Source organism: Entelurus aequoreus, linkage group LG06 (genome assembly GCF_033978785.1).
Source record: "Entelurus aequoreus isolate RoL-2023_Sb linkage group LG06, RoL_Eaeq_v1.1, whole genome shotgun sequence".
Taxonomy (NCBI): domain Eukaryota; kingdom Metazoa; phylum Chordata; class Actinopteri; order Syngnathiformes; family Syngnathidae; genus Entelurus; species Entelurus aequoreus.
This window is the reverse complement of record NC_084736.1, coordinates 51,538,508-51,563,067: the sequence shown is the minus strand read 5'-3', so window position 1 is coordinate 51,563,067 and position 24,560 is coordinate 51,538,508. Positions and strand designations below refer to the sequence as shown.

Genomic DNA, 24,560 nt, shown 5'->3' with positions numbered 1-24,560 from the left:
CACTAGCCCTGTGGTTCCCTCACAGTTTGAAATCAACAAACTTCTTACTTTAACTTTAACAGCACGGTCGCTAAAATAATTTGGAATAAAGAAATACATCCACTTTACCTTGTCGGTTAAACTTCTTGGTGTGCATCGGAAGGGTGAGGTAATGTGGATACTTCCTGAACGTTTCAAACCACACATCGGTTGTCCGTTGTTTTCTTCGGACGCACACTGAACTAGCAAAACCTAAAAAATGGACAAACCAAAAATTGACACTTGCCAGGATTTAAAATGTTGTTTCCAAAAGTGTCTCTACTTTTAAGAGCTATTTACTTTTTTGTAGTTGTTTACTTTACATCACAATCTTAATTTTAGCAGTCAGTTCAAAAATGTTAAAATTGAGAAAATGACTATTTAAATAAGATATTTTGCTTTTCGCCACATAGAAAATCAAAGATTCTGCAACATCCCAAAGATGCTTAATTTAAAGAATTGCAAGTTGAAACATAAGCGGTAGAAAATGGATGGATGGGAAGTTGAAACATTATTGTATTCAGAAATACTTATTTCTATATTAAAGGTCCTGCTAATTGCTAGATATAGAATTCTTAATTCAGGATCACATAACATTAACTCGCTGCGAGGAAAGATAATTTCACTAGTTTTTGGTAAATTTGTATTTACTTTTTGCAGGGTTTACAGTATGTAGATATAACACCTCAGCATATCTACACTGACTTTACCTTGTTTAAAAAATAGCAAAATGGGCTGCATCAATATGCAGCCCCCAGTGTAAAAAGTGTGGCCACCCCTGCCTGTGAGTCCAAATGGTAGTTTTAAAAGACGAAGAAAAAGCTTTTCCGAATAAGCCCTGTTAATGTTCTCGTTGATGCTCCCTATATTGGTCTCAGACACATGGCAGTAATTTAGCTCCCTATTTTCTACTTCCTAATGCTAACATTCAAAATCAACCACTTCCAGGGCACTCCCAAGGTTAAGACCTTGTGCCAAGTAACACAGAAAATGTTTTTAAAAAAAACTACACGCCTGGGGCTTCTTGTGTTACTGATGAGGCTTCACGCTGATCTGAGTAAATACCACTAACACTTGACATTAGCGCCACAAGATGGAAAAATAAATAATTTCAGATTAAATTCGAGTCCTGCAGCCTCAAAACTACTTTTTTTGCAATAATCACTGCAGATTAGCGCTGGGATAAAGACAAAGCAGATGATCATTTGGCCTTTCAGAGCCAAAGTAGTCCACATGAATGAAGCGTTTGTCTTTATATCTAATACATTATATAAAGTTTAGCTAATAATGTTAGCTATAACTGAATGTACGTACAGGCTATTATAACAACATAATCACACATTGTTAGTTGCTTCTCTGGACTCTTTGTTTGTATTCAATATAATTAGCAATTGTGAAAATGATAAATATTCAGATATAAACATGTTTTTTCGAGGGGTGGGGTTGCTAATTTTAGCGATTTGGCTAGCTAACGTTAAAACATATATCTTACAATCTTTTGACGCATGTTTTTAATTGTATAGACTGAACAAAGGATGTGTGTTCAACAAACAAAATACATTTTAAAAACAATAACGCGAAACAATGCCAGGGTATAATAATTGTGAGCTTAAGGGGACTGTTTTAAACGTTTATGTTTATTTTTCCAATGCGTTTTAAGCTTTATATCCCAGCTTTTTACAACTTTTAGTACAAAACGACGTAAACTACGCCCGTTTGGAACACATGCACGCGCATTGGCTTTAAGTCTTGTTAGTGGATGATAGCGATTTGGCTAGCTAATGTTGGCTATTATTGACTGTATTATGACAACAACATAGCTGCAAATTGTTAGTTGATTCTCTTTAACTGAATTTGTACATAAATAGTAACTGTGAAAATGAAAAGACATTAAAATAAACACATTTGTGTGTTGTTAGCTAGTGAAAATTATTTGGCTAGCAAATGCTGGCTATCATTGACTGTATCATAACAACAACATGGCTGCAAATTGTTAGTTGCTTCTCTGGGACTGATTTTGTACATACTTAATAACTGTGAAAAATATAAACATTTAAATATAGACAATTGTATGTTGTCAGCTAATTATAGTAATTTGGCTAGCTCCCGTTAGCTATCATTGACTGTATTGTAACAACAACATGACTGCAAATTGTTAGTTGCTTCTCTTGGACTGATGTTGTACATAATTAGTAACTATGAAAATCATAGACATTTAAATATAGACATTTGTGTGTTGTTAGCTAATGATAGCAATTTGGCTAGCTAACGTGAACTATCATTGACTGTATCATAACAACAAAATGACTGCAAATTGTTAGTTGCTTCTTTGGGACTGATTATGTACATAAATGTACCTGTAAAAATGTTTGCAGTTAAATATAAACATTTGTGCATTGTTAGCTAATGATAACAATTTGGCTCGCTAACGTTAGCTATCATTGAATGTATGTCTATAGTAACAAAAACATTACTGCAAATTGTCAGTTGCTTTTCTGGGATGGCATTTGTATATAATTAGTAATTCTGAAAAATATAGACCTTTTAAAAAATCTACAGTATATGTTTTTTTTTAAACCACTAACGGTAACATAAGATACCCGGTGGTGTTCTTGTTATATTTTGTGGTTTAAAAAATGTAGCTTTGAGCAGATTGCAAACAGCCCCTTTAAGTGTTGGGAACAACTCTTGGAAAAAGCTTATTTTGCAGAATGCGCAAAGGGACACCAGAATTTGATATTTAAACACCCTTTAGTTTCAGTGACCTGTGACCATGTATTAAACGAAGAGCATTTTCCGTCATATTCTCGGCAGTACAGTACTCCCCTCAAGTACCCACTCCCCCCGCCTCCTGCTTTGTGGTCTTGTTTTCTGTTTCATTCAATTGTGCATGGATGTCTGATGTTAGTTTTTCCATTTAAGTTTATGGGTCTTTCTGTTTTTTTCCTAATTTCCCTGGACTGTGTTCTCTGTTTTTCATACACTGTGGTTTGTTTTATTTTGTTCAACAAAGGCCGTGGAGGGTGTTCTTTAAGCCTACTCAAACTGGCCGCTCTTGTCTCTCTTGTCTCTCAGCAGGCCATGCCCCCGTCAAACTACGACATGCCCGTGTCCATTCCCGTTAGCAACCAGAACAATCTCATTTACAGCCATCCAGGAGGCTCCCTGGGAAACCACAACCTGTTGCCACTGACACACCATGGTCTACAGAGAAACAGCATGTCCCCCGGGGTTACACACAGACCCCCCAGTGCAGGTAACACTAAACATTTTAGTCCCACCTTTGCCACGCCTAGAACAACCCCAAATATTTACTAACTTACTTGGTTCCTAAACAGGGTTTATGAATAGAAAAGTTTGTTTATTGAAGCAAATTTCTACATAAGAAACAATGTAATAAACATGAATATAGGTTTCTAGTCTGGACAAAAGTCCATATTGTAGCAAATATCTGTACAATATTTGTATCAAACAAACATATTACTAGTTGGTGCATCAACTTTCAATTTAACAACAAAGTCAAAACAACGACAACTAGCTTAACTGTCCTCATTTGTAGCCACCCTGCCTGCACACCCACCTCCATTGTCACTAGCGCTGTGGTGTTCTAAACATGAATATAGGTTTCCAGTCTGGACAAAAGTCCATATTGTAGTAAATATTTGTACAATATTTGTATCAAACAAACATAATACTAGTTGGTGCATCAGCTTTCAATTTAACAACAAAGTCAAAACAACGACAACTAGCTTAACTGTCCTCATTTGTAGCCGCCCTGCCTGCACACCCACCTCCATTGTCACCAGCACTGTGGTGTTCTCACAGTTTGAAATCACAAAACTCCTTAACTTTACCAGCCATGTCGCTACAATGATTAGGATTAAATGAATGAATCCACTTCACCTAGGTTGATCTTCTTGGCGTGCAACAGAAAAGAGGCAGTGTCGACAACGCTGTGGATATTTCCTGAATGTTTCAAACCACAAACTGCTCTCTTTGGACTTATATAGATCTAACAAAACTAGAAACATGTTGTAGAAAGGCTGAACATCACACAATATTGTAGGGGTGTGAATCTTAGGGCCCCTATCAGTTCGATCCGATTCCTGGGGTGACGATTCGATTCGGGATGTATTCTCGATTTACCACAAATCTTGATTCAAACTGATTTTCGCAATGAATTATTTAGTATAATGATTATAATTGAACCTTTTCAAAACACGTCAAAGGGAAGAAACGCTACTTTTGGTTGCATGGTGATGGCCGAAAAACGTATATATATATATATATATATATATTTATTTATAGTCAAGGTTTCTGTGGTTTATCCGTTATACGGTGCTCAATACCGGGGTAGAGCGGAATATACGTTAGGTCAGGAAAAAACAGAAAAACTGTTTCATCCCTACAAGCCTGTTTCACAGTTTTTTTCCCCTACATCCCTACAAGCCTGTTTCGCAGGCTTGTAGGGATGTCACTGCTGTTGTGTCCTTGGGCAAGATGATAGCTTTCCCCTTCTGCTCCCAGTGCCACCCACACTGGTTTAAATGTAACTTAAAGAATGGGTTTTACTACGTAAAGTGCTTTACTATGTAAAGCGCTATATAAATATAATTCACGTCACTTCAACCCATGTATTGTGATGCAAATCGAATCATCCATCACAAAGAGATTTACATCCGTAACATATTTATATATGCATTTTGTTTTTATTATATATATTTTATTCTATTATATATATATATATTTAGAATCAGAATGATTAAGAATCGCGATATGGATGTGAAGCGATCTTTTTTTGTGCACACCTACAAAGTAGCATAGTAGCTAAGAGCAGCACTGTGCTGACCGAAGAAAAGCAGTGAGCTCCGGGCACACAATGGGTGAATGAAACATTTGTACACCAAAGCATGTTTTTACTCTGTATGCGGTTTGTAAATCGGAAAGTTTGTACAATGAGGGGTTCGTTTAATCGTGGTTTCACTTGCATGTCCAAATCGACTTCAATAAAGTTTACAAGCTGGGTTCAATTCCCACTTGCTGACCCATTCACCTCGCCCACCAAAACAATGTATAGATAGAAGGAAATTGATCAACCTGCACCATGGATGATTGATAGTAGTTTGCGTGGTTGATCCCACTAGATCAGGAGTCCCCAACCACTAGTCTGGGGACCAATACTGGTCCGTGATGCATTTGCTAATGGGCCGCTCTGATACATTAAATAATGTATAAACGACTGCATTTTCTCTAAATTAACTTGTCCCACTAGACCAGGGGTCGGCAACCCAAAATGTTGAAAGAGCCATATTGGACCAAAAATACAAAAACAAATCTGTCTGGAGCCGCAAAAAATTAAAAGCCATATTACATACAGATAGTGTGTCATGAGATATACATTGAATTAAGATGACTTAAAGGAAACTAAATTACCTCAAATATACCTACAAATTAGGCATAATGATGCAATATGTACATATAGCTAGCCTAAATAGCATGTTAGCATCGATTAGCTTGCAGTCATGCAGTGACCAAATATGTCTGATTAGCACTCCACACAAGTCAATAACATCAACAAAACTCACATTTGTGCATTCATGCACAACGTTAAAAGTTTGGTGGACAAAATGAGACAGAAAAAGAAGTGGCATAAAACACGTCCTAGAAAGTCTGAGAAAGTTCTACATGTAAACAAACTACGGTGAGTTCAAGGACCGCCAAAATTAGTAGGACAAAACGGCGCTCGCCAAATACTCGAATCAGTGAAGCATGTTTAATATAAACAGTGTGATTTATAACAATTAGGGAGGTTTGTGTCATGTTTGTCCTCCTACAGAAACCATATTAAAACAAAAAATATATATTTTTCCCCTCATCTTTTTCCATTTTTCATACATTTCTGGAGAAGCTCCAGAGAGCCACTAGGGCGGCGCTTAAGAGCCGCGGGTTGCCGTCCCCTGCACTAGACATACCAATAAGCTTGTTTATAGATAAATATTAAAACTCTTCATAGGAAGTCGCCATTTGTTATATTTGTTATAACTATGTGACATGATACAATGCACATATAAAATATAAATGTGACAAATTGTAGCCAAAAGCTGATTTCCCTCTGCATACCATCAACCTGCTGGGGATCTCATTGCAAAGAAACACTAATTCAGCGTTATAGTGAGTTGTATTGTTCATGCATTTATTTTTACTGTATTTATCTGCCACACATGGAAAATAATGCCTACGTTAAACTGCTCCATGATGCAAAAAAGTTTGGGGACCCCTGCACTGGATGTCTGGCACCCACGTCCAGTATAGCCTTCCACTGTCCCGGTGACACAAGAGGTTTGTTATTGTTGTCCGGAGTCCTTTTTCTGTCCCACTGGTCTGAAGGCTGCAGCCCACACCCTCACCCTGTCATTACAACTGGATGCAAGAAACGTCAGCACAATCTAAATATGAGTTTTGGATCATGCAGCATCCACACCAAACCACACAAGTTCTGAACCCTCCCACCCGTCCAACTCAGTCAAAAAAAAATAATGTGTCATTTTTCTTGGACGACAGCTGCTTGGTGTGTTTGAGAGGGAGGCTTTTATTCATTTTGGTCGCAGTACACATTTTGATGCAACCAACTACAGTCGACATGCTTCACCCATTAATTTCTGTGCTTTTCAGGTGGTCTCATGGGTGCGGACCTCTCCACCGGCGTAGGCACCAGTGCTGGTAAGAAAGTCCTCTCACTGTCACCCGATTGTCCACCAATTCTCATACAAGGAATCCACTCACCCGTTCTGTGCTGTAAAACGCATGACTAATATTAACCCCAAACCCAAGTGAACACGGTGTGTTGATGTTAGTGGTGATGGAGTTCATCTGCCAATGTTTACTCAGTGCCGGGGCTGTGACACATCCTGCCCCCGTTTGGTTTAGCAATAAAATAATACAAGACCAAAGGGTGGGGGGTCTTAAAGTTAAAGTTAACTACCACTGATAGTACCACTAAGCAACTCAGGATGTCATAGGAGAGGATCTTGGGGGAATCGTTTATAACATGGGTGTCCACACATGGGTGTCCACACTTTTTCTGCAGGCAAGCCACTTTTCAACTAACCAAGTGGAGGGGATCTACCGCATTCATATATATCATTTATATTATTGTATTTATGAAAGAGACATGTTTGTTAGCAAGTTAAAGGTGTTTAATGATAATACAAGCATGTTTAATTCCTTTCTTTCATCCATCCATCCATCCATTTTCTACCGCTTGTCCCTTTCGGGGTCGCGGGGGGTGCTGGAGCCTATCTCAGCGGCTTTCGGGCATGAAGACAAGAATATAAGTTGGTGTATTACCTGATTCTGATGATTTGCATTGATTGGAATCATACAGTAGTGATGATAACGTCCACATTTTCAAATGGAGGAGAAAAAAAGTCCTCCTTTCTATCCAATACCACATGAAAGTGGTTGCTTTTTGGCATCTTATGTGTCCAGCTTCCATACTCCTTTTTATACACTTTACAAGAATTACATTGGCAGCAAACTCCGTAGCTTGCTAGCTTGTGCGCGCTAGCTTTCTGAGACTCTTATGTTGTTAGCACAGGCAGGATGAAGCTGCGCTTTTATTGTGAAGATAGGAACTGTGCAGTCGGTCTATAGAGTTTTGACGGTAAGTACGGTGCGAAAGTCAGTTGAAATAAAAAGTGTTTCTCGCTTCATGTCGGTAGTTTTTTCTTAATAAGGATCTCACAAGACCCTCGGGTGCCGTGAATATCAATCAAGTGACGAAAGTGATGTCTTGGTGAAGATTGATGATCGCTAATTTTTAGGTGTATTTTTTTAATGCCTGCCTGGCGATCGACTGACACCCTGCGCAAACGACTGGTAGCTCGCGATTGACGTAATGAGCACCCTTGGTTTATAACTTCTAGGATGATCCAGAGCAGAGGTTTTCAAACTGGAGGCGGTGCTCCCCTGGTGGGCGCAGAATAACATCTTTCAAAGCTGATGTATTGCATGTATTTACGGTCAATGGCTAACAGCAATCAAAAACATCCATTAAATGGCGGCACATTTGCAATGTTTCAACTTTAATGTTGGGGCGGCATGGCTCAGATGGTAAAGCGGCCGACCAGAAACTTAAAGTATTAGGGATGTGAGGTCCCCAAATCAAGTCTTTTGAACGGCTCTTTTAAGTGAACGATGAGAAGAGATTTGCAAGAGCCATTGGTTTGGGAGCCGTTTTTTTGCGCACATCTTCAGCAATTGCCCAGACATCTGGCGCCTGGACTAAAAAATTGTCAAAGGAAACATAGCTGCATTTGGATTTCCTTTGTTTATTATAAAACAAGTAAATAAAAGTATATAATTTAGTTTTTTTATTATTGTTGTATTTATTTGTCTTATTTTGATTCACTGTTCTGGTAAAAAAATGTATATGTAAAGTAGTTAATGCGAACATACGTATACACATTTTCACCCACCTTGCTCCCAGTGCGACTAACACTGGTGTAAAAGGGGCTTATTTGACTACAGCACAGACTACAATGACGGACTCGCGCAAAGCACTTTGGGTAAATATTAGCTGACATCACAATTGGGAAAAATGTAACTAAAGTGGCGAATTCCAAACATCTAATTTAGAGAAAGTTTGAAGGAAAGCAATATTGTTTTACAAATATCTCCGACAAGCCTCCATGGTTTGATTTCAAATTTTCAGGATTTATGCAGATCCCAAATACACAAAAAAACGTACCACTAAGTAAGAAAAGTAGTTTTTTTGCATAATAGGTCCCCTTTAACTTAAAATAAAGTGGTAATTGTTTTGTTGCTGACTTCTAGGGGCCACAATAATTCATTAAATCAAGCAAATGATGCAGTAAGTGGAATGATGCCGACACGTTTGTTACTGGATACTTTCTAATACTGCCGTTGTATCTTTATAAATTATTTAATACTTGTTTATAATGGAAATTGTCATGTTTTAGACTGCAATATTGTTATTTTGCCTTGGAGAATCGGTACGTCATACTTTTTTATATTGGCAAATGTCGACTGCAATATTGTTTAATTAAGGACATTCATTTAGCGCGTGTGCTATTGTGTGCTTAGCTGTTGTGTAGCTGCCAGCTCTTAGTAGCCTGTCATGTTTACCTTTTGTAAATACTTCAGTAAAATGCAAGCAAACACCGAACTTGTGTGCATAGTGGAGGGCATTCAGATGTTAACTGGCTTTGCACAAGTAAAGGACTGCTTGTATCGGAGCGATTAAATCAGAGATTTTACGTGCAAGCCACATTTTTTTTTTTTTTTTTTACTGATATCGCCCGATCGGGACACCCCAACATTTAGTTAAAATCGTGAGGGAGTTAACAGAGTCTAGGGTGTGCAGATGGTTCAACAAAAGATGCTCCAAAAAACAGGAAATCTAAAGCATTGTAAACCTTTCTTTACATTTGCAACACACATTTGACAAAGACTATGAATATTTTTGGACATTTTGGACGTTTTGTCAAAAAAAACAACCTTGCAACACGTTCTTGTCCAATTTCCAGCCAGAAGAGACTCTTCACCGACTCTAAATGAACTTTTACTCTGAAAGTAAACAATTGAAACATGCCCGGTGGGATACATTATGGTCACTCCGACCATGTCTCCTTCCAACCATCCTTTTTACTGCTACACCTCTCAAGAGAGACTCTGCCTATTAACTGCAACCATATGTCTCGTACCCAAATTAATGCAATGTTTTAGTGTCTCGCCATTATCCCCAAAGAGATCCACCCTGCTGGGATCGGAGTAAACCTAGAACACTATATAAGCAAACCTGTGTGTTTTAGCTTCTGTATGCCAGTGGGTTCGTCCCTCGGGGCATGTCAGGCCAAAGTTTATGGCAAAGAGACCCCCATTTAGAGGGTGAACTTTCCTAGCCGCAACATATTTTATAGTGTATAAACGGAGAGAAAGGGTGGAGTGAGGTGGGGCACAGCTGGGCAGCCCTCGTCTGGCCCCTGGGGCTCCGTCATCGGGGTCACTGCTTGGTTTCTCTGTCTGGTCACTCATCTCACACACACACACACACACACACACACACACACACACACACACACACACACGTACAACAGGACCGTTTGTTGTGGCGTGTGTTCGTTCGACGGCGCGTTGCACGGCAATGCTTCCAATGTAGTCTTTGTGTCACCGGGGGCCCGGGAACAGAGGCGCTCTGTGAGGAGTGCGGCGCGTCGCTCGGCAGCAGCAAAAAGCACGCCGCCGAGAGAGCGACTTGTGCGGAACTAAAAGATTCCATTCAAAGAGCCCTTAAATCATATCTGGAGGCGGAGCAAGAGAGGGCCCCCACTGCTGGTTTGAGACATGTGTGCGCCGAGGAGAAGCATCAGGCTAACACACGGGAGTCCGTCAGTGTAATGATGACTGAGTCGGTCCAACCACTCCTGCTTTTACACTTTTTTTTAATTTATACTCTATAAATTACTTTCAATACGCCTCTTCTCCTCCAAGTCGCATCAAAATTGAACAAATAGCTGTCAGGTTCTGTGTTTCTTAAATGTAGCTAAAAAAGAAGACGAGGTGTGTGTGTTCATGGTTGCATTGTCTGCAAAGAGACAACAAAAATGACAGCAAGCTCCCACATGGGACTATTATTACCTTAGGGTCCCCCTGCCAGTGTGGCAGCTCTGCAAAACACGAGCATTTGCCTGTTTGTTAATTCCATTGTTAATAGTCTAAATTTACTCTTAAACACATGTTGGTCTTCTCTCAGGGCAAACTCACATTAGAAGGGTCGTATTGTGTCTTTTCTACATTTAAAACACTTCCTTGTGGTCTACATAGCATGTGACGGTGGTTCTTTGGTCAAAATGTTGCATAGATTATGTTGTCTTCAGGATGCGCCGTTTTGTGGGCGGTCTAATTTGCTTGCCTCCACTTCGACTGCGTCTTCGCCCCGTCCACTTTGTTGTGGTTTTAGCGCTTCCATAGCAAGTCTACTGGCAGATTAAGTTTGCCAACTTTGCTTCAACAATTTAATCCAATACAAAAGATCCATTAAAATGTTGTCATTTTAAAGATAATAATGCTTATTTTTTATTGACGCTGCCACATATTATGGTTGTTTTGCAGACGTGTGCAACTGCACTGCATCACACTGGCAATTGCTGCTAACTGTCTGTTGTATTTTCAAATAAAGTACAAAAAATTAAAACCAAAATGCTAAAATAAAAATGACTTGTAACAAGGAGTACAAATTGGTTCAGTCCCCAATATGAACTGGTGAAATGCATTGCTTTTCTACCCAGACATTATGTACAGAAGTGAAGACAAACTGTGTTTATGTTAGGTCACTTGCTACTTCTAGTCCAGTGCACAGAGGACAGGTTACTGAAAGGCTGAATCATCATGTCTGCCCCTTGGAAATGTTGTGGGTGGAAGTGTGAACATGTGTGTGTTTATACTCGGCACATGTTCAATCTTTCAACTCCTGAATTAGCCGGGGGGTAATGAAAAAGCGAGGAATCAGACCAAGATCTCTGTTTGAGCTCATTAGGAAGCTTCAACCACTGCCGTGCATGTTCCTGTGATCAATAGCTGCCAGCAATGACTTCAACTGTTGTTCAGTTGGAAACTCTGTAAATTGTGACTTTGAGGACTTGAATGGAGAACGCTCGTACGGGACAATCAGTAGAGTACTTATTTGGTGTGTTTGCGGAGCGTCAATCCCTAGAAAAGAATTGCATGCAAAAAGTCCAAGACCAGCCCAACTGACTCTTGGCTTGGCTGTGCTAAATGTTAGTACTTCCTCTTGAAAAGGCTAGAATCCGAGCATCTGTCCCAAAATCAGAGCAAAATAATTGACTCGCAGCTTAATGACTGCATGATTTTGCTTGTGAAGTCACTTGTGATGGACTGTACTGCAGTCGTCTCCCCAGGATGGCAACACACAGATGTCTAGATTGAAGTCATTCTGACCGGTTGTGGTAACGTCGCTCCCTTCATCTCGACAGAAACACCGATGCATTTCCTGCTGGGTTATTTACCAAAGTGTGTGCATGCGTGGCATCAATGTGTGTTTTAGAAGTGTGTGAGGTCCCATTCATCGATCTCCACATGCACCCACTCCAGCTCACAAAAGGCCAGCCATGAGAATGAGAGAGCAGGGAAAGTGAAGAGGCAGCTGCCACTTTGCTAATGTGAGGATTGAGACTAGAACTAAGAAGGCGCCATACAAAACACACACGTGCATCCATATGCATGGCCCGCCTGCCGTATGGAGCCATCGGCATTGAAAAGTGCATCCAGCTAAATATGCCTGACACTGTGTTCTAACACATGAAGCGCCCACACTGATTTTATAATTCGCTATCCGTCAGGCGGCCTAGTTTTCTGTCACCGCCACCGGTCGTTTACTCTTCCGATTGTTTAAATTGGCTTGTATCCGCTTGCATCTAAAATCTTTACAAAATCTCAACATGGTAGGCTATAGGCTACTAGGAGCTAGCAGCTACACAACAGCTAAGCACACAAGCTAGACATACGCAATGAGGGTCCTTAACTGACCAAAAGTGCAGTCTAAAACATGACATTTGTCAATATCAACAACAGTCTTATAATTGTAGTAGGCTACAGAGTACTATGACCTACCAGCTACACAACAGAAAATTAAATGCTATAGGTGTCTTTACTTGAACAATATTGCAGTCTAAATCTAGTAATTTGCCAATATAAATACGTATTTTATAATAGCAGTATGCTATAGATTACTAGGAGAAAGCATCTACAAAGCAGCTAAGCACAAAATAGCACACAAGCTAGACATTCGCAATAAGGGTCCTTAATTGAACAATATTGCAGTCTAAAACACAAAATGTGTTAATATTACCAAGTATCTAATGATTATTGTAGACTATAGGCTACTAGGAGCTAGCAGCTACACAACAGCCTAGCACAAAATAGCACACATGCTAGACATACGCAAGTAGTGTCTTTAATTGAACAATATTGCAATCTACAACACAACATTTGTGTTGAGCTAGCACCTACACAACAGCTAAGCACATAATAGCACACAAGCTAAACATATGCAATATGTGCCTTTACTTAAAGGATATCGCAGTCTAAAACACAAAATGTATCAATATAAATATCTAATTATAGTAGGCAATAGACTACTAGGAGATAGCAGCTACGCACACAAAAGTACACAAACTAGACAAAGGCAATACGTTCCTTTAATTGAACAATATCTCTGTCTAAAACAGGAAATCTGTCGATATAAACAAGAATCTAATTATAGTAGGCTATAGACTACTAGGAGCTAGCAGCTGCACAGCAGCTAAGCACATAATAGCACACAAGCTAAACATATGCAATACATGATGTGTTATGATCCGCTGCCGGGATCATGTTCAGTTTGGTTTTTGGACTCCCTCAGTTCCCGTTTTTGTGCACCCCTGGGTTTGTTTTCTGTTTCCATGGGTGCTTATTGTTTCCACCTGTCTCTGATTGGTGTTCGGGAAGCTCACCTGTTCCCCGAGCACTAATCAGTAGCACTATTAATACTGCCTTTTCCGGTCAGTCAGTCTGGCTTCCTAATTTGCTACACGCAACAGTTGACGACTTTTGATTCCTGCTACCTGTATACTAGCTTCCACGCTAGGCTCTGTTTCTTGCTAGCTTCCACGCTAGCCCCTTTGGTTTTTGCTTTCCGTGCTTTGAGCACGTTTTTGTTTGTTCCCGTCTGATTTATTTCTTAAATAAATAATTTCCTACCTGCACGCTGTGTCCAAAGTCCGTCTGCATCCTGGGAAAACAAACCGTGCATCACCATGTGACCCGGTTGTCACAAAATGTGTTTAATTGAAGACCATCCGGTCTCAAACACGAAATATGTCAATATAAACAAGTATCTAAGTATAGTAGGCTATAGACTACTAGGAGATAGCAGCTACACAACAGCTACGCACACAATAGCACACAAGCTAGACAAAGGCAATAAGCTCCCTTAATTGAACAATATTGCAGTGTAAAACACAAAATTAGTCAATATAAAAAAGTATCTAATTATAGTAGGCAACAGACTACTAAGAGATAGCAGCTACACAACAGCTAAGCGCACAATAGCACACAAGCTAGACAGAGGCAATAAGTTCCCTTAATAGAACAATATCGCAGTCTAAAACACAAAATGTGTCAATACAAATATATTTGATAATATGAGATAGGCTCCAGCACCCCCCGCGACCCCGAAAGGGACAAGCGGTAGAAAATGGATGGATGGATGGAATTATGGTAGGCTATAAACTACTAGGAGTTAGCAGCTACACATCAGCTAAGCACACAATAGCACACAAGCTAGATATACATAATAAGTGTCCTTACTTGAACAATATTGCAGTCTAAAACACAACATGTGTCAATATAAACAAGTATTTAATAATTGTAGTGGGCTAAAGGCTTCTATGAGCTAGCAGGTACACGAGCACGCTGTTTTCATAATTCGATATCTGTCAGGCGGCCTCGTTTTCTGTCACCGCCAGCGGTCGTTTACCCTTTAGATTGTTCAAATTGCACTTTTAAGACTTTTTCATTTCCAAACAACAACAAAAAAAACTTGCTCTCAAATTAAACAAAGATCAGCGAGGGAAATTGCCCAGGAAGACATCTGCGACTCATTTACCCCCCCCCCCCCCCCCCCCCCCCCCCCCCGGAGTATATGATTAGGAAATTCATTTATGTCTAACGTATAATTCCTGCCTGTCTTTCAAGTGGGAAAGTCCACACTGCGCCCTGTGTTCTAGGAAGGAGGGGTGGGGGACCCGCCTGTGGTATTGGGTTAGAAACAAAGAATATGTTGCTTGCGAGAATGTGTTCCTCTTATTTTATTTTTTTCTTTATGATATTGTGAGGTTTTCTTACCGCACTGTTTTTCAAAACCGTGTGCTGCACTTGTGTGCTCTTCACAGAGCTGCATGGTGGCAGCCCCAAGGGAGGGTCTTTGTGCGGAGGAACCACACGTGTTTAGCTCTGATGGCCAAATGATGGGCCCCATCCTTCTGTGGTCTTGCTACCCGTAATTTTATGTTTGGACATGATTCACTGGCTGTTGCTGGGCACATGTAGCCTTAACTGACTGTGACAGAGTCGGAGGGGGAGGTCCGCTTATTGTACGCCCGCCAAGTAAACGCTACGACCCCTCGAGGGTCCTCTGTCAGAAAGGAAACGTTTCCAAAAGCTCGTTTAGCCGAGTGGCAGGGAAGACCGGTAGACTTGAAAGGACTGCAAGGTGAAAATGGACGCTAATTATGTTACACTGTAGAATTTCTAAGAATTATTCCACTATGGAAACTAAACTCATTCACTGTATATGTCTGAATTGGGTCATTAAAATGTATCAATTTGCAACTACAGTACTACCTGTGTATAGAATACAACCTGTTAGGGGTGTCCGGAGCTGATATTGACATTAGATATTGGTCCCATTTAAGCAAAAAAACATTGTATTTAAAACCTCAGACACAAGCATGTCCGCTTTTAACTTCTGCAAAGCCACTAAACATCTGAAAGTCCTTTAAAAAGCACAAAAATGTTCAGTTCAGTTTCAGTTTATTTGGAACATGCATACGATACAATGTAATGCATCACACAATTCCAGTTGTTTCATTGCAGCACGTCCGAAAAGGAGTAGGAAGAAGCAGAGCTTATTTAATCCTACCCCTTTTCATACCATATCAATGTTATCCAATTTCCTTGTTCTCTGTAACAGAACAGTGAACAAATAAATAATATACCATAATAAGCAAATATAGCCGAGTCATACCAAAGACTATAAATATGGGACCCATAACCTCCCTGCTTGGCACTCAGCAACAAAGGGTTGGAGTTGGGGGTTAAATCACCAAAATGATTCCCGGGCGCGGCGCCGCTGCTGCCCACTGCTCCCCAAGGGGATGGGACAAATGCAGAGGACAGATTTCACCACATGTAGTGTGTGTGTGACAATCATTGGTACTTTAATCTTTAATCTTAATCTTTAAATACATAAATTCAAAATATTCATCATAATTCTTGTTCTGCGTACTTTGTGAACACTTGTAGTTTGAACAGTCCCTTAAAATGAATTATATTGGTGCTTTCTTTGATTTATTTTGTTAATCCAATCCATAATTTAATTCCACATATAGATATGCTAAAGGTTTTAAGTGTTGTACGAGCATACAAATGTTTTAAATTAGATATTCCTCTAAGGTTATATTTGTCCTCGCTTGTTGAGAAGAATTGTTGTACATTCTTGGGTAGCAGGTTATAGTTTGCTTTGTACATCATTTTAGCTGTTTGCAAATGCACCAAATCGTTGAATTTCAATATTTGTGATTCAATAAATAAAGTGTTTGTATGTTCTCTTTATCCAACATTATGTAGTATTCTAATTTATCTTTTTTGTAACACAGTTAGTGAATGAAGCGCACATTTGTAGTTGTTTCCCCATGTTTCTACACAATAACTCAGATATGGTAATACTAGTAAGCAGGAAAGAATATGAATTGATTTTTGGTCTAGAACATGTTTTGCTTTATTCATTATTGACGTGTTTCTTGCTACTTTATATTGTATATTTTTTACATTTTCCAGTTAATTTTATCATCTATTATTACACCTAAAAATTTGTTTTCCTTTACCCTTTCAATATCTACTCCATCTATCTGTATTTGTGTTTGACTTTCTCTTGTGTGGTCTTTTCTTTTCTGTCATTTAGTGAAGTCATTTAAAAATTGTAAACATGGCAGGCTATAGGCTACTATGAGCTAGCATCTACACAACAGCTAAGCATATAACGAGACATAGACAATCCTTGATTGAACAATATTGTAGTCTAAAACACAAAATGTGTCAAAATAAAGAAGTATATAATAATGATTGCCAACTATAGACTACTAGGAGCTTGCAGCTACACAACAGCTAACCACACAATAGTACATAAGCTAGACATACATAATAAGTGTCCTTAATTGAACACCGTTGCAGTCTAAAACATGACATTTTCCATTATAAACAAGTATTAAATAATTAATAAAGATACAACGTCTCCAAGGCAGTATTATAAAGTATCCAGTAACAAATGTGTCTGCATCATTCAGCTTCCTGCATAATGAGCTTTACTTAAATTAATGTGGCCAGTAGGTGTCGCCCCAAAAAATATTACCACTCCACTTCAACCTAAACACAGCATAAGTCTGTTCTAGATGGTTGATAATAAATAGGTTAGTGTTTTTCATACCGACCCTTGCGCTCTGTTTGACTCATTTCACATGATCAAACTCCAACATTCTATGCTACAAAATGACATAAGTATGTATAATTTGTGCTGATATCGTATCGGATCATTGTTGATATCATAGTTAAAAGTTGAGTCAGGATACCCTACAAAATATATCTGTTATGGGAGGCTAGTGATTCCAGGTGTTTTTCCCCCCAAGATTTAAAAAATAAAACTACACCATCATAAGACCTTTATTTGCTTTATTTTCTGGCTTTTAACTCCACATGTTTTTTTTTGTTTTATGTTTTTGATTACTATTATTTTAACTGTTATTTATTTTAAATTATTTTAAATTAATGTACTTCTTATTGTTGTATAATGCACAACACTTAAGAAATAGTTTGGTTGTTAATAGTGTTGTAAAAATAAAATAAATAAATAAATAAATATTGAAAAAAATTAATCATGTCATATTTAAAAATGTGCTGTAATAATGTTATATAAATAAACAATAAATGAATAAAACAATAAAACAAGCTTTATTTTAATTTGTATTCCTATAATAGTGTTGTATGAATAAAACAAATAAAAATATGAAAAACAATTCAATAGAATTTAATTTAAAAAAATGTGCTATATAAATAAAGTGGATTTAGATTTGGATTAATAACAAGCATTCTTAAAATTTCTGAAAAGTGTATAAATAAGTTCACTGCTAACCATTGCTATTGTTAAAAGTAGCTTGACTAATGAAGGTGTACTCATATCAGTAAATAGCAAAAAGAAACTATAAAACCCTCTTCCTGAACTTAAATATTATATGATCACTGAAATCATATGGGAGTTGTTTTTTTTAAAAGTCCAAGAAAAAGCCAAACATCTTTTTAGTGCAAAAGGTTGTATTTTTTGTGCAAAATGTCTTTGAATCGGGGGGTTTGTTCATTTTTAGAGCGTCTTCTGCACAGCAATGACTGTTTCTGACATTCTCCACATTTTCTCTCGTTTTCCCAGGAAACGGCTACGGCAACCACCGCAACTCCCCCGGTCTGCTGGTGTCTCCGGCTGGCATGAACAAGAACATGCAGGCAAAGTCGCCTCCGCCCATGAACTTAGGCATGAACAACCGCAAGCCCGACCTCCGAGTGCTCATCCCACACGGCGCTAAGAACAACATGCCCTCCATTGTGAGTAACACCTCCTTCTACTTTCTGCTTGTGTCCTGGTTTTGTCTTTTTCGTATAGGACTCGTACCTTGTCGGGCCCCAGCTGGTCCAAGTCTTGATATACAGTACAGGTTTGGACACACCTTCTCATTCAATGTGTTTTCTTTATTTTCATGACATTGTAGATCACAGGTGTCAAACTCAAGGCCCGGGGGCCAGATCTGACCTGCGACATCATTTTATCTGGCCCGCAAACACCTGGAAATGATATGTGTCAATAAAGTTATTAATATTTTCTCATTAAAGGTAATTTATTTTTTTCATTTAGACAGAAAAAATATATGTACGGCTTGAAATTGCATACCTTTTAAACTTTAATATTATCCATTATTGCAACAAATAATACAGTATATTATCATACTTTCCAAGCATGTTTTTGTCTAAATAAAAATAAATAAAAATACTTAACTATACAGCAAACTACCCATCAAATTAATAAAAATGACAATACATTTTACGTTGTTCTTTACAGCATATTACACAACAATATACATTATACAATAATAAAGAACAATAAATAAAATAAAATAAAAAGAACATTATATACATTAAATTGAATAAAAATACTTCTTCTGTTGACTGAGCTGCCAGTTTTTGACTGTAAAATCTACAGTTGTTGTTTTTAACGGTGTATTACTGTAAATGGAAAGACAGTACATTTGTTTTTACGGTACAAAAACTGGCAGCTAAGTTGTCAGAATAAAAAAAAAACTTGTACGTTTTTTCCATTAACAATATAATGTTGTAAAAATAAAACAATGTAAATTGAATAGTGGTACTGCTTTTTCATTTACCGTAAAATGTTGTAAAAAAATTTAAAATATATATTTTACAGTAAAATTTTGTAAAATCGACAGTCTACTTAAAACAATTTATATAGTTAACAATGAAATCCAGAGGCAAATTCATACATTATTCACTGTTACAAGCGGCCCTCTGATGGCAGCCATAACTGCAATGTGGCCCTCAATGAAAACCAGTTTGACATCCCTGTTGGAGATTGTCACTGAAGGCATCAAAACTATGAATTAACACATGTGGAGTTAAGTACTTAACAAAAATGGTTAAATAACTGAAAACATGTTTTATATTCTAGTTTGCTCTGATTACTGTTTTGCACACTCTTGGCATTCTCTCGATGAGCTTCAAGAGGTAGTCACCTGAAATGGTTTTCACTTCACAGGTTTCATAGTTTTGATGCCTTCAGTGACAATCTACAATGTAAATAGTCATGAAAATAAAGAAAACGCATTGACTGAGAAGGTGTGTCCAAACTTTTGGCCTGTACTGTATCTGTGTGTGCTTTTACCTTTCAGTTTTTCTTCTTTTTCTCCCACAAGATTGTAGGCATGGTAGAAGTACTTTAATTAGTAGTAGTGAAACTACTCATTAGTGTGTTTCCATTGGCTTGGAAGCTTCTCCTCTTGTCGCCACTCATATATTCACTCACACGCACTAATTTTAATTTCCTTCAATGCCGTCAGTCGGAGGATGTCGATCTCCTATTGGTAAGTCTGACTGCTGGAATTTAGACGTATAAAGCAGCTTTTAATAGTCCTTAAACATATTTAAGTTGATGTTTAATCATTGCAGTCACAGTCACTTTAGTTCAAGCTTATTTCTTTGCTGCCAATCATGCCATTTTTCACAGCAAACTGGCCCTTTTGTTAGGACACACAGTGCCCTCCAGTGGTGCATCACTGTAACTGCATCCTGGCCTTTTTCCCCCACACTGACCTTGACTGACGCTCTCTGTCTGCCCTTCCTTTCATCCTGCGCGTACCGCCACGCAAACACAACTTGCTGCGAGTTGTGTTCCGCTTTCCTCGGGTGTGCCAGCAAAACCCTCCCCTTTTGCCACGGAAAAAGCGCCGCTCCTTTCTTGTGCCACCGCTATACCCTACGTTGCCTTGGCGACAGATGGTGTTACTATAGCGACCGTGGGCCCTCGCTAAGGGTAAATGACAGGGTTGGCAGGGTTCAGCCGCGCTGCATGTCAAGCAATTGCTTCCCCCCGCTCAAGTTGGCATCACGTTCATTTTCTCAGCATCCGTTGAGTGACGGAGAGGAAATGGAAAAAGATGATGAAAACTTTTCTTGGCTAATTGTTTTGTCAGGAGTTGGTTGAAACATTCTCCAGATCTCCCAATATTTTTTTTTTTTAATCTTCCTTTGCATTTTGTGTTTTTTCTGTTTCCCTTGTCACAGAACCAGAGAATAAACAACTCCCAGTCTGCTCAGTCATTGGCCACCCCGGTTGTGTCGGTAGCAACTCCTACTCTGCCAGGACAAGGCATGGGCGGTTATCCATCCGCCATCTCCACTTCGTATGGTACTGGTATGTACGACTACTTGTTAGGTTATATATTATTTCGTCATTGTCACTTACATCGGGATGTAACAATATTAACATTTTATACCACGGTTATCGTGGTTTTTATTATCGGTATTGTTGAATGTGCTCAAAAAGTACACACGCTGTAATTTTTGGGACCAAGTTTTTTCTTAATGACTAAAATACTTAGACGCACTGTTGGAAAAAAAATATTATTTTGCATTTTTTTGTGTTTTAATGTTTTACTGATAGTGTTTTAGTCTTAGCATTTTATCTGTTTTAATGTATAAGCTTTGAACGCACCATAAAATCACCTCCATCTCATATCTCTCTGAGTATATCACTCTGTCCTTTTTTATTTTTTATTTTATTTTTTATTTTTAAATTTTAATTTCAATTATTAATTTTGTTTTCTTTTATTTTCTTTTTTTTTTTTTTTCCAGAAAAGATCACTCTGTTCTAAGAGACACAGCTTGTAGGTTCAATGTGCACAAGGTGCAGTTGTCAATCACTTTTTTTCGATCAGTTCAATTTAAAACGGTATTACTAACCGTCGGGAGTTTTTCTGCGATTATCGATAATACCGTTTATTGATACATCCCTACACTTAATTAAACCAGAGATATTGTTATTCAATTGCCTTTGCATTTGATTATATATATATATATATATATATATATATATATATATATATATATATATATATATATATATATATATATATATATATATATATATATATATATATATATATATATATATATATATATATATATATATATATATATATATATATATATATATATATATATATATATGTATATATATATATATATATATATATATATGTATATATATATATATATATATATATATATATATATATATATATATATATATATATATATATATATATATATATATATATATATATATATATATATATATATATATATATATATATATATATATATATATTAATCTGTAGATTTTGTGATTTAAAAAAATGCAGCTCCATTGCGGAATGTTTTCTGTAAAATTTGACAACATTTTTATGTAAAAGGGACAACAGTACCACTGTTTTTTATTAAGATTAAAGATTAAAGTACCAATGATTGTCACACACACACTAGATGTGGTGAAATTTGTCCTCTGCATTTGTCCCATCCCCTTGGGGAGCAGTGGGCAGCAGCGGCGCCGCGCCCGGGAATCATTTTGGTGATTTAACCCCCAACTCCAACCCTTTGTTGCTGAGTGCCAAGCAGGGAGGTTATGGGTCCCATTTTTATAGTCTTTGGTATGACTCGGCTGGGATTTGAACTCCAACCTACCGATCTCAGGGCGGACACTCTTTATGATAAAATTCTGACAACTGCGCTGCATTTTTTTTTCTACCCGAAAATCTATATTGTTCTTTTTACAGTATATTACTGTTAAAGAAAAAACGGTACCACTGTTTTTATAGTTTGAACTCATTCATTAAACAGATATTGAAGTATTTATTTTTGAGTGTTTGGAATGTATGATAAAGTAATATTTGTTGCAATATTAGATAATAATAAAATGTAATAGATACGCAACCGAACAAAGTAAAACAATTGTGTTCTGTCAAAATGGAGATAGATAGAAAATATACAAATGTATGTATACAAATATGTATATGTATATATTTTCTGTCAAAGGTATTTTGTAGCTACAAGTTAGGAGCATCTGAATAGGTCACATAATAAACACAGTTATGACATTCTTAAACATGTTTTATGTATATATATATATATATATATATATATATATATATATATATATATATATATATATATATATATATATATATATATATATATATATATATATATATATATACACTACCGTTCAAAAGTTTGGGGTCACATTGAAATGTCCTTATTTTTTTAAGGAAAAGCACTGTACTTTTAAATGAAGATAACTTTAAACTAGTCTGAACTTTAAAGAAATACACTCTATACATTGCTAATGTGGTAAATGACTATTCTAGCTGCAAATGTCTGGTTTTTGGTGCAATATCTACATAGGTGTATAGAGGCCCATTTCCAGCAACTATCACTCCAGTGTTCTAATGGTACAATGTGTTTGCTCATTGGCTCAGAAGGCTAAATGATGATTAGAAAACCCTTGTGCAATCATGTTCACACATCTGAAAACAGTTTAGCTCGTTACAGAAGCTACAAAACTGACCTTCCTTTGAACAGATTGAGTTTCTGGAGCATCACATTTGTGGGGTCAATTAAACGCTCAAAATGGCCAGAAAAAAAGAACTTTCATCTGAAACTCGACAGTCTAGTCTTGTTCTTAGAAATGAAGGCTATTCCACAAAATTGTTTGGGTGACCCCAAACTTCTGAACGGTAGTGTATATATATATATATATATATATATATATATATATATATATATATATATATATATATATATATATATATATATATATATATATATATATATATATATATATATATATATATATATATTTACATTGTATAATATATGTTTATAGTATCTAAAGCAGAGGAAAAGTTTAACATGCAATACTTCAATACAGAAAAGTGTTATTACCGTGTTTTTTTTGGTTTTTTTTTTCATTTTACTTCAATACTTTTTATACACTGTATGTTTTATTTTAGTCAATAAAACTTACTGCATCTGTTGAAATATGTTAAAAACAATCAACTTTATACAGCTACCGGTACTTCTTTTGTTTATGTATTTATCTTCAAAATAATGTAATATATTTAAATGAAAATACTTCAAATTGAGGCCTTTTCTCAGCATTTTTTTGGTGGGATTAAAAAGGAGATTAATTAGATTAATTAATTAAAGATCAGAATGAATTACTAAATTTGTACTCTTTTTTTAATTAAATATCGAACCACATGGTCAACATAACTAACGAAGAGAACTAGTTTGGCATTGATTTATTTTGTGTTAAAAATATATCAATGAACAATATAAAGCCCCTAATAAAGTGACTGGGGTCATTTAAAATCTCTAAAGGGGTACTAATATCAGTGTGCAGATGTAATTAATAATGTGATTATAAATGTATATTATGGAGTAGAACTCTTGTCTGCGTTAGTTCTCTTTTTTGCAGCAAGTTGTCGAAACCCTGCTATTGAGGTCGTCCACCAGCAGAGAGTGCTGTTGTCAAACAAATTAAAAGAGCTGTTTTTTAGATCCGTCATCAAAGCGTTTGACAAGCACATGATCGAAAAATAAAATCCTACGTATGATTGACCTCTGCCTCTTTCCGTCTTGCACAGAGTATTCCTTGAACAGTGCAGACTTGTCATCGCTGTCCGGCTTCAACAGCGGCAGCTCCCTCCATCTTGGCTCAATGAGCGGCTGGCAACAGCAGCACATTCAGAACATGCAGCACTCGGCCCTCGGACAGCTTGGGTGAGTGGTTTTTGTAGGTGCAGTTCTTGTTTTCGAATGCAAGGTTGATCACAGAGAAGACGACGCTACAGTCCAGACTCTTTCAAAAAATAGGGGTACCAGCTTGTACCTAAAAATCCAGCTCCATTTGTGTACCTTATCAATTTGTATAAAGCCAACGAAGCCCAAAGTGCTTCACATAGTAGGGCCCTCTTATATGGGAACTGCATTTTTTAAATGTAGCTTATCATTCACAATCCTCATGTGAGACAAGAACTCGTGTTTTTCTTTTTTTTTATGCATTCTGA

At 37.3% G+C, this 24,560-nt stretch overlaps 1 protein-coding gene across 12 annotated transcripts in view; it reads left to right on the top strand.

Annotated features, from left to right (window-relative positions):
• The window catches only part of mef2cb (myocyte enhancer factor 2cb), a 187,059-nt gene that overhangs the window by 157,153 nt on the left and 5,346 nt on the right, over positions 1 to 24,560 (top strand). For 5 of the 12 annotated variants that reach the window (XM_062050949.1, XM_062050953.1, XM_062050948.1 and 2 more), the window contains 6 exons: positions 3,094 to 3,274; positions 6,691 to 6,738; positions 18,296 to 18,468; positions 19,992 to 20,015; positions 20,716 to 20,845; positions 24,138 to 24,273. In XM_062050949.1, coding sequence (XP_061906933.1) covers positions 3,094 to 3,274; positions 6,691 to 6,738; positions 18,296 to 18,468; positions 19,992 to 20,015; positions 20,716 to 20,845; positions 24,138 to 24,273 — 692 coding nt within the window. The remainder of the gene's footprint in view (positions 1 to 3,093; positions 3,275 to 6,690; positions 6,739 to 18,295; positions 18,469 to 19,991; positions 20,016 to 20,715; positions 20,846 to 24,137; positions 24,274 to 24,560) is intronic. The other 7 variants (XM_062050959.1, XM_062050955.1, XM_062050956.1 and 4 more) reach the window with 3 other exon arrangements.